Genomic DNA, 11,799 nt, shown 5'->3' on the forward strand with positions numbered 1-11,799 from the left:
AAAAAGTATTTTTCTAATATTGCTTTCATGTTCTTAATTCTGGCTTCATTAAGTATATTAATTTATAATTAGTATATTAATATAGACAGGGTGTCCGCAAAATGTATGCACACATTAAGTGATTATAAAGTCAGTGTTTATCAAAATGCATTCTATTTTCAAAATTTGATGTATCTAGCGACAGAACTTAATTTTTTATGAATGCCTGTTTTCAAACTGATGACTGTTCTTGTCCAAGCACTGCTGATAATATGAAACAATGGAATTGCAATCATGAAGAAACATTTTGTTTGGAATTTGTGTGCATTCTAGTTCAATGTCTGCTCTCAGTTCATTGATTGTGGCTGAGTTTTGTACAGTACACTTTAAGTATGCCCATAAAAAATGTCCAGTGATGTGTGGTCCAGTGAATGCAAAGGGTTTTCTACTGAAACTCCTATGTCCAATCAACCAGTTTGGTAAAATCTCACCAAAGTAGGCCTTTTGCATTACTATGGTAGTGTAGGGATACACCATCTGACTGGAAATAAAACTCCACATTTTCAAACCGTTCTTCAATGCTTGGCATAATGAATTGTCACAGCAAGTTCAAGTAAATGAGAACAGTCACTGTACTATCAAAAAAGAATGGGTGAATTAATCCAATGACAGCACTTCAAAATGCGATGGATGCTTGATTTTGAAATTTTCATCTCCTGACTCACTTCCTGAATTTTGACAGTATGTTCCTAGTACCTTTTCTTGCTTTGTGGGGCTCTTTAATATCTGCTGTCTTCTGGAATATTTCTTGTGGATATTCTAAATAACTCCATCTGCTTTAAACTTTCAATTCATATGGTGGTATGCTGTGTAATGGATCTGTTTGAACTTCCCTCTTAAACTGTCTTTGCACTTCAACTACATTTTCAGACTTTCAGTAATACTTTAAGATAAATTTAAGAGAAAATTTATCTTTGTTCAAAGTTTAGTCTGGCTCCTTTCATCATTTCTAATGGGTTAAATCTAAAAAGAAAAGAAAACAAGTTAACTGCTGTTAAAGTGTGTATACATGTTTTGGGACACCCTGTATATATTTTCATATATATATATATATATATATATAAACATTAAATATCATTATAGTATTAACATTAATATATATATATTTTCTTTAAAGGTGAAGTATTATAATGCTTCTCAGCTGGAAGTAAATCGATACCAGGGAGCTATTGTGGAATATCAAGTCAGTTGGATATTTTTTATATTTGTTTTGATAATTGCCATTCCTTTTAAACATTTGATATATTTAAGAAAAATTTCCAGGAAATATTATTTATATTTTAAAAGAGACGAGTTGTTTCAAAAGTAGATAGTTTTATAGTTCTTAAATTGATGTTTTGTATGTTCCAGCTAGAAACTTAAGAAATATTATACCTTAAATGCATCAAAGGATATGTGTAGGAGGGATGACAGTGCTGAGCTGGACTTATTAAGGGAATGGGTAATGAATGCTTGGTGAAAGTATATTGTGTACTGTCAGTGGAGGTTAACCATAGAGACAGAAGATCAAGGAAGATGTAGGGATAAGTAATCTGGCAGATAGGAGATGGAATCTTTATATATAAAAGGATTAAACACTCAAGTGAAAATATATTAGTATGATAATGATTATTTTAAATTCGTGCATATTTAATTGTATTTCATCATAATTACAGAATGTAGATGAGTTATGAGATCAATTTTTCAAATATTATTGATCTTCTCCTCACCCAGAGCGGATAAATCTTTCACCTTTTACTAAAAAGATGATGACCCTCCTTGAGTTTCTCCAGACTGGCATGTTTGGACAATAGCACATTGTCAACAATTTTAGTCTTTTGTCCTGTCTTCTGTGAAACTTTGTACTTTGAGATTTCATTTTACCACTTCTTCCATTGTTTTCCTCAGGTTTCTTCATCTACAGATACTGCACACCAACAGTACACAATATTTTCTCACCCTCTCAGTGTTATCAATTCATATCACATTCATCTCTCATGGTCATTGTGTCTGATGCATTTCTACTCAACTAGTCTCACAGCTCTGTATTACCTTTCAGTCTAACAGTATCCATTCATGCCTGATTCATTGGTTACTTATCATCATTGATCTCCCATGTATTAAGTCTTCATGTCTCTACACCATGTAACATTATTACCTCTGTCACATACTGCATACCATGTACTTTTTCACATGAAGAGAGAAACCTTTTGTTGCTACCACAAGAAACAACTCCCTAAATGTCTTATACATCTTCTTTAATCTATCAACTATACCTTCACTGCAGACCCTTCAGCATTATTTACATTGGTCAGTTAAATTGTAATGTATCAAACGACATGCAATAAATTGCTTTAGGGAAATTTCCTTTCTCAAAAAATTAAGAACATATTTCACAAGTCTGGTCTCTGTTTGCAGGCAAGGGACAATAATAAATGTTTTGGTCTGTAAGACTCCATCAGCATAGTATATTAGAATACAAATAAAATAGCTGTCTGATTCATATCAAATACATTTTAATGTAGTTTAAGAATAAAACATTTTAAGAAAATCTGATTAATCTTGACTTGTTTATATTTGCAGAAAGCTGAATGGTTGTCTACTGTCAGCCTGAACTTATTAAACACACTGCAAAGTTTTGTCATTGGAATAGGTTTACTTGGTGGCTGTATGTTATGTGCTTGGTCAGTAGTCCATGGTCTAAATGGCCTGAAGCTTACTTCAGGGGACTATGTTCTGTTTGGTACTTACATTATACAGCTTTTTGCTCCATTAAATTGGTTGGGAACTTATTACAGGTAAGCTATAGGTTAATATTTCTGAAACTTTATTAATTTTATTTAAAAATGATTCACTAATTTTCTTACATAGAAACTTATGCCTTGGTATTTGGACATTTGATATCAGTATCAAGGTACATCAGATGTTTATAGAATGATTAAATTATTGTTCCTTTTTGTTTTAAAATAGAATGATCCAGCAATCTTTCATTGATATGGAGAATATGTTTGATTTGATTAACGAAGAAGAAGAGGTAAGAATAACAGTTATTTCTAAGTTAGTGACAGCTTCAATGCAAGTCATAAGGATTTAGCATGTGAAAGTTCATGTTCATGAAAGTTGGCTGTAAATTTTACTTCTGAATCTGTTGTTTATTTCATTATTTAACTAAATATTTATTAAAGAATATATCTCAAATAGCATGAATTCTAAAGAGTTTGAAATGGAAAATTTTGAGTGTATGTGTAAATTACATAGACATACAACAAAGATATTTCTGTTTAGTTTGGAGAATAAAATTAGCATTAGATGAATTGTGATTTTAGTATTTTAACCACTAATACATTAATACAAGTTTATGCTTTACATACTAATAATGTACACCTATGAAACGATCACGTTCACTATTAAATTCCCACCACATTCACTTCTAAATTCTCACCAGACAAAGTTATTGTTATGAAATAATTCTGAATGTACAATGCTTGAGAGAAAGTTTTGTGAAATTCTTTGATGCAGTTATTTAGAAATAAATTTTGCCATTGATTTCAGGTTTGTGATATTCCTGGTGCCAAAGAACTGCAACTGAAAGAAGGCAAAATTGAGTTTAAAAACGTTCAGTTTCATTATGAGCCTTCGTAAGTATTTTCAAATGAATTTTTTTTTTATGTACCATGTATGGTGTGGCCAGTTAAATAGCTAGAGAGAATAATAAAAGTTTAAGATGTGTATAAAGTAATCCTTGAGGATTATTAAATATTGCGTCCTGTCTTTTATAGCATCTATGCTTTAGCATCAAAATAACTTCTTTATATTTTACAGCAATTAGAGATGGTTTGTTACATTTACATCTGTCATTGCATGTATAATTGGTCCTGTAAAACAAGAGTGCGAGGAAAGGACTTTTTTGTCTAGTTTTCACATGTCTCCTTATTAAGGTCATATAAATTTGTCTATCACACATCTCCTTATGGGTGATGATATATATATATATATATATATGAATATAGTTGAAATTTACAGAAAAACAAAAGACAAAGACAGATGTATAAACAACAAGCAGGTGTATTAGTTTGACGCTCGGGAAGGTGAAAAAGTCTTTAATGTTTTGAGCCTATGCTCTTCAGCAGAAAGGAACATGAGGAAATAAGCAGAGAGTGAATAAAAAAAGAAACTTGTGGATTCAGCAGTCAATCATGGTGAATCAATCAATAAATTAATATATATATATACATGGTGTCCCAAAAGTTGCTGATGGGTTTCAATTTTTAATAACTTCCTTAACTTTACAAATAAATGCATGAAATTTTGATACAATATAAAGGACATAATGGAAATTAATATGCACGAGTCAAATTTTGCAACACCTCTACATCACTTATAGAAAATGACATCGCTTAAATGGTAGCCATTTTCGGTTTTGCATGCTCGTGATCTTTCCAAAACTTGCACCATAACACCCTCAAGAGTTTCAGACCCCACTTCTCTGATTTCTCTACTGATGTTCTCCTTCAGTTGCACCAGGGTCTCTGGTTTGTTGATGTAAACCCTCTCTTTCAGGTATCCCCACAAGAAAAAATCTGGGCTAGTCAAGTCTGGGGAATGTGAAGGCCATTCAAAGTAGACCTCACACATGCTTCCAGTAAGATGGGGCAACTGCTTATATCACATGAAAAACAATGCAGTTGCTATGGCAGTGCTTTGGAAAGAGAATAATCTCCTGCTATGGCAATGTCAACTGGCCTTCACGTTTCCAAGATTTGACTAGTCTGGATTTTTTCTTGTGGAGATACCTGAAAGAGAGGGGTTTACATTAACAAACTGGAGATATTGGTACAACTGAAGGAGAACATCAATAGAGAAATCAGAGAAGTGGGGTCTGAAACTCTTGAGAGTGTTATGGTGCAAGTTTTGGAAAGAGCACAGGCGCGTGAAGTCGAAAATGGCTGCCATTTAAGTAATGTCCTTTTTCATATGTGATGTAGTAGTGTTGCAAAATTTGACTTGTGCATATTAATTTCCATTATGTCCTTTATATTGTATCAAAATTTCATGCATTTATTTGTAAAGTTAAGGAAGCTATTAAAAATTGAAACCCATCAGCAACTTTTGGGACATCCTATATATATATATATATTTATTTATTTATCTGTCACAATTCCTCTATTTGTGGTCATATGTATTTGTCAACCATTGTATTATATATGTGTATGTTATTTATACATTAACGTATATTAATTGTTGTTAATGTTGTTTTCTTTTGTTGATTTAACCGAAGAAGCAATCCAGTTGATGTTTCACTCCTAAATAAGTCATTTTCTTTGTTATCTGATAGAAACTGTGGCTGTTAATTAACATTAACTAATTGTTGGAATGTATTTTGCAATTCATTTTAGACGACCCATTCTGAAAAATATTTCTTTTACTGTTTTGCCTGGACAAACATTTGCTTTGGTAAGTTGTTTCCTTAAATTTACAGTTAATAATCTTGTTATAATGAGGTATCAATGAGAAGATAAAGGTTGGGTTCCCACCAACTGTTCACTTGGATGTAAACTTCATTTTAAACATGTTCACCATTTAGTCCTAGGTTAAGTTTAAACTATATTTAAAATCTAAGTCAAAATAAATTTAACTAAAACTTGTATATCCCTTGAGCTACTTGTTTATGCTCTAACCAGTCAGATCCAACCTATCACACCTACCCTTCAATGCCATTCTAAAAATATGCAATCACATCATCAAAATTTCAAAGCTTCAAAATAAATTGCATGATTAATTAAAAACAATGTGGATGAAAAAACATTACATTTGACAGAATAACCTGAATGCTAAAGATATATATATATATATATATATAATTCCCTTCAATGGTGGTTAAAACAATCTTAATCATTAATTTATATATATATAGGTGCAGGAGTCACTCACCATAGGAGTTCACAATCTGTTTCCACAGAGAGACAGGACAGCATATTTGTTAAACAAATCCAATGGGGGTCTTAAAAGACATGTTAGGATCCACAATGAGCAGAACTTACTTGCAGTTATTGGTAGTGCAAATCAGAGGTGCAATCTGTGTGGGTGTTTTTTCAAAACACTGTCTGGTTTAAAAAGCCACATCAGACGCCATGAAAGGGCTAAGGTGTAGGTGCAGGAGGTGGTCAAACTCTGTTTAAGGAGTAGACAACCACCATATATATATATATATATTAGTATCTTTTAGTTGTTTCAGCCATTTGACTGTGGCCATGCTGGAGCACTGCCTTTAGTCGAGCAAATCAACCCCAGGACTTATTCTTTGGATGCCTAGTACTTATTCTATTGGTCTCTTTTGCCGAACCGCTAAGTTATGGGGACATAAACACACCAGCATCGGTTGTCAAGCGATGTTGGGGGGGACAAACACAGACACACAAACATATACACACATACATATGTATATATATACATATATACGATGGGCTTCTTACAGTTTCTGTCTACCAAATCCACTCACAAAGCTTTGGTTGACCAGAGGCTATAGTAGAAGACACTTGCCCAAGGTGCCACGCAGTGGGACTGAATCCGGAACCATGTGGTTGGTAAGCAAGCTACTTACCACACAGCCACTCCTGTGCCTATATATATATAAATTAATGATTAAGATTTTTTTAACCACCATTGAAGGGAATTATTTTTCTGTGCTACCTAACCTGAGTAAATCTTAAGTGAAATGCATGAAATATATATGTTCTGTTGGTTTCTTCATAGCCTTTGCATATTTTTTGAGACTAGTTGAATTGATGTTGCTAATAAGTCAGTGTCTGCAGAAAACACAAGTGCAGGGAGGGGCATCATTTTGGAGACAAAGGTGTTAGTATAATGGTATAATGACTGAGGTTGGTGGACACCATATAGGATGATAGGAGGAGAAAAGAGGTGAGTTGTGAATGGTTGAGTTGGAGTGGCATGAGACTTGCCAGCTCTGAGTTACAGCACCCACTGTAGTATTGGTGGTACAAACAGAGAGACAGGACAGCATATTTGTTAAACAAAGGTTGGAGTGGGTTTGTGTGTGTGTGTGTGTGTGTGTAGCAGCACCAGATAGCGGGGCAGCACTACATTGTGGATATCATTTGAACTTTCTAGAGAGTTAAGAGGGCTGAAGGGTCAGTCTTTGGAATAGTGTGGCCTACTATTTAGAATGTTCATAGGGGTTCTGGCTGCATGCTTTTCATATTTAGGAAATGCTTAATTGTTGTGATGAAGCAGGCAACATTGGTATAATTCCATTAGAAGATGGTTCACAGTCTTCATTCATGCAGTTTTGTTGTGAGGTGGAAACAGATTGTGAACTCCTATGGTGAAGATAGTAAAACATTTTTTTAAAGGTTTACTTTCAGTGAGTGACTTTGTCGTTAGCTTTCTTTTTCTTAGAAATTCCTGTAATATCTAATATTGTGAGGGTGTGTGAATGTGTGTTATTTTGTAGGAGCTTTTCAAGTTACATTTTTGAATTGTCTCTTATTAAATTAATTTTCATTTAAGCGGAAAAGATGGTAATATTGTTGATGGTTGTGGTGGTTGTAGAGAAACTGGAGTGCCATAAACTCCTAGTTTCTTCATTGTAACATTTGTTTGTCAGTATGTTAGGGTTTTGGTGATGAGATCAAACAATAGGATCTATAATATACACACATTTGTGACAGACACCAGCAACCAACAAGCACTAAATACAAGTCCCCTAGTATGTGGCTTCTGATTTCTCTGTTGATATTATAAATGACGATAACAAGAATTTAAAAAAGTTATCTTTAACAAATCTTTTTAAGGTTGGTCAGACTGGAAGTGGAAAGAGTACAATTGTGAGACTTTTGTTTCGGTTTTATGACATACAAGGAGGCAATATTGCAATTGATAATCAAGACATTTCTTTGGTAAGTGTTGAAGATTTTTTTGTATTTTTCAAGACTTTCACTTATTTTGTTATTTCTTGTATTCCTCCATTTTTAACTTGTTTCATTCACTGGACTGCAACCATCCTGGGGCATTGCCTCAAAGGGTGTTTTCTTGATCTCAGTATTTATTTTTAATTACTGTACTTGTTATATCAGTCACTTATTCCTGAACTGCTAAGTTACAGGGACATAAAGAAACCAACACTGGTTATCAGGTAGCAAACATAAATACACACACACACACTGTGTAGATGTTTAGTTGCATTACCTCTGGATATCCTTGTTGTTTATTTTGATTATGCACACACACACATATATATCCATACATAGAATGAATTGAGAAGGAAAGAGAGAACAGATAGATTTATCCCTCTCTGTATATATTATCATCACCATCATTTAATGTCCATTGTCTATACTGGCATGGGTTGGATGGTTTGACCAGAGCTAACAGGCTGGGGAGTTGCACCAGACTCCAGTCTGATTTTACATAGTTTCTATGGCTGGATGCCCTTCCTAATGCCAACCACTTTACAGAATGTGCTGTATGCTTTTACATGGCACTGCACAAGCGCTTTTACATACATGATGATATTTGTATATATTATATGCAAACCTAAACAAATTATATAGAAAAAATATTGATTTTTTTTCATTGGAAGTTACATTAAAATTTTTTGGTTTTAGTTTTGAAAGTAAATTTGGAAATTAATTCCATAATCACAATTTATTGATTTCCATAAAATCAGTTTCTTTGTTATTTTTTGTCTGTTTTTAGGTTACTCAAAGTTCACTTCGGCAATATATTGGTGTGGTACCCCAAGACACTGTCCTTTTCAATGATGACATCAGGTGAAATATTATATTTTATCAAAAGACCTAATTAAATATATTACTTTAATTGGTCTTTGCTAACATATTTTCTAGGATCTCTAGCATTTGATTTAAGAATATTTCTTTACTTTTTAAGTAAACTAGATAAAACCTAGTTTGATAAAGAAAATTTTGTTTCACAATTGAAATTCATCAAACTATAAAAGATTTTGCCAGACCACTAAGTTTTGGGGATGTAAGCACAACACTGGATGAAGCAACATCACAAAGACAGACACACACATATATATACACAATGGGTTTCTTTCAGTTTCCATCTACCAAATCCACTGGCTGTAGAAGACACTTGCCCAAGGTGTCACACAGTGGGACTGAATCTGGAACCATGTGGTTGGGAAGCAAGCTTCTTCTTGTCTGCACCTGCTAAGTTAAATTACCTTATGTTATAAAAAGATAAGAAAAGTGAAATTTTGTTGTCTGAACATTTGTGTTGCTGGTTTTTAAAGATGTTGAGATAAAAAATTTGTTGGACTGTATTGGCTTTAGTTCTAATAAAGACATACATGCCCAGCGTCGCCTTTCTGGCACTTGTGCCCGTGGCATGTGTAAGGACTTTCGAGCGAGATCGTTGCCAGTGCCCCTGGACTGGCTCTTGTGCGGGTGGCACGTAAAATACACTATTTTGAGCGTGGCCGTTGCCAGTACTGCCTGACTGGCCCTCGTGCCGGTGGCACGTAAAAGCACCCACTACACTCTCGGAGTGGTTGGCGTTAGGAAGGGCATCCAGCTGTAGAAACTCTGCCAAATCAGATTGGAGCCTGGTGTAGCCAGTCCTCAGTCAAATCGTCCGACTCATGCTAGCATGGAAAGCGGACGTTAAACGATGATGATGATGATACAGTTGATTGCAAGATGGTGTATAATTAACATAATTGGCTTTTTGTTTTTGTAGATATAATATTCGTTATGGTCGTTTCAAGAGTGATGAAAGAGACATTCAGGAAGCTGCTGCTGGGGCTGATATTCATGAACGAATTATGTCATTTCCAAATCGTTATGATACAGTCGTTGGCGAAAGAGGTTTGAAACTGAGTGGTGGAGAAAAGCAGAGAGTTGCAATTGCTCGTACATTATTAAAGGCTCCAGCTATTGTCCTTCTGGATGAAGCAACTTCAGCTCTGGATACTGAAACTGAAAGAAACATCCAAGCATCATTATCACGTGTATGTGAAAACCGCACAACTATTATTGTTGCACATCGCCTTTCCACTGTTATTCATGCTGATCAAATTTTAGTTCTTCATGAAGGCGTAATTATAGAACGAGGAACGTAAGTACCTGTGTTTTGACACTTTGAGATCTAAAGTTATTAAATAATCAAGATAAATATTTAAGTTTGATTGTCATCACCATTGTTCATACTCCTGTAATAACTGTAGTTTGATGAGTTACAACAATCCCCATTTGAGCCCTGCCATAATATAATGTGATTGCTTAATCTCAAGTCTTACACAAATTAATCTTGCTATTTCCTACAAATTTGTTCTAAATTTTTGCACAGCACCCACATTTCACATATATCACCAATCAGTTTTTGTTTATATTGAATTTTCTTTAAATTTATCCTCAAATCATCTTTGAAATCACAAATGATAATGGACGCTACTTCCAGCAAACTGCAGAGGCCATGAACTTTAATGTCTCAGTACAAGATGAACACTTGAAGTGTTAATGTTACTTGAAGTTTGTAAAAAAACACTCATCCAAGCCCTTCTTTTGTGATTTTCTCTCCACACTTACTTTTGTAACCATTTTCCAGCTTCTTCTATAACCATGAGATTATTTCAGAAATCTATGGAGACAAATTTTACTAATTGGTTATTGATCTTCACTCTTGCTCCTATTGATAAATGATCCATTTACAGAGAACCACTCCTCTTAAAGAGATTATGGAACATGTTCTCTTTAAAATATATTGAAATGTCACAGCTTTCAAAATCAAAATTATTCTTAAGTACACAAAACTTAGTGTGACCTTGTCTTCTGATTTAGCTTTTTCTTTTTATTTTTGTCTATTACAGGCATGCTGAGTTGATCAAAGCTGATGGTGCTTATAGCTCAATGTGGCAACAACAGTTGACAAATATGTCAACAGAGGAATCTTCAGAGAATACGTCAGAGAAGTAATTAGGAATATTTTCAGTTTTTTTAAAATTCAGAATAGATTTTTTTCACATTCACATTTCTGATGGTTTGTATGATAGAGTTATATATAAATATGTGTTTGTATGATAGAGTTTGTAATTTTATTGAGAAAATGTTTTTGGATCTCACATATGTCAAAATCTAATAAAATATCTGAATAAGTTTTTCCAGTTATTGATTCCAAATGACTTGTATTGTTTTATTATTAAATTAGCTGCTAATTTCAGTTCCTCTGGGGCAAAATTTGTTCACTGCAGCACATATAATTTGAATTTCCATGTTTCTGTCACCTAGTTCATTATTCCTACCTGGTCTTGGAAATTGTAGTTGTGGCTGATGCCAGTGCTGCCTGTCTGGCTCTCCGTGCCGGTGGCATGTAAAAAGCACCATCTGAACGTGGTCGACACCAGCCCCCTCGCTCCGATTGGCTCCTGTGCCAGTGGCATGTAAAAAGCACCATTCGAACGTGGCCGATGCCAGTGCTGCCTTGAGTGGCTCCCGTGCCGGTGGCATGTAAAAGCACCCACTACACTCTTGGAGTGGTTGATATTAGGAAGGGCATCCAGCTGTAGAAACACTGCCAGATCAGATTGGAGACTGGTGCAACCTCCTGGCTTCCCAGACCCCAGTCAAACCGTCCAACCCATGCCAGCATGGAAAACGGACACTAAACGATGATGATGATGTCTTTAGATGCTTACTCCCCATCTAGTTTTAGTGGCCTCTAAAGGATCATGAGAACTACTTTTCACTCCTGACTGTCCCCGAAAAACCCCAAACTGTAAAAGTGTCTTTGGGAAGG

General features: G+C 34.6%; 1 protein-coding gene across 5 annotated transcripts in view; it reads left to right on the forward strand.

Moving 5' to 3' along the window:
• LOC106871038 (ATP-binding cassette sub-family B member 6) overlaps positions 1–11,182 on the forward strand; it is a 44,179-nt gene extending 32,997 nt beyond the window's left edge. For all 5 annotated transcript variants that reach the window (XM_089357579.1, XM_014917298.3, XM_089357580.1 and 2 more), the window contains 9 exons: positions 1,157–1,222; positions 2,602–2,816; positions 2,989–3,052; positions 3,571–3,656; positions 5,415–5,472; positions 7,833–7,937; positions 8,737–8,810; positions 9,745–10,122; positions 10,874–11,182. In XM_089357579.1, coding sequence (XP_089213705.1) covers positions 1,157–1,222; positions 2,602–2,816; positions 2,989–3,052; positions 3,571–3,656; positions 5,415–5,472; positions 7,833–7,937; positions 8,737–8,810; positions 9,745–10,122; positions 10,874–10,979 — 1,152 coding nt within the window. In that variant the 3' untranslated portion in view covers positions 10,980–11,182. The remainder of the gene's footprint in view (positions 1–1,156; positions 1,223–2,601; positions 2,817–2,988; positions 3,053–3,570; positions 3,657–5,414; positions 5,473–7,832; positions 7,938–8,736; positions 8,811–9,744; positions 10,123–10,873) is intronic.
• The last annotated feature ends 617 nt before the right edge of the window (positions 11,183–11,799 follow it).

This window comes from Octopus bimaculoides, chromosome 9, assembly GCF_046866305.1.
Source record: "Octopus bimaculoides isolate indiv1 chromosome 9, ASM4686630v1, whole genome shotgun sequence".
Lineage (NCBI taxonomy): Eukaryota > Metazoa > Mollusca > Cephalopoda > Octopoda > Octopodidae > Octopus > Octopus bimaculoides.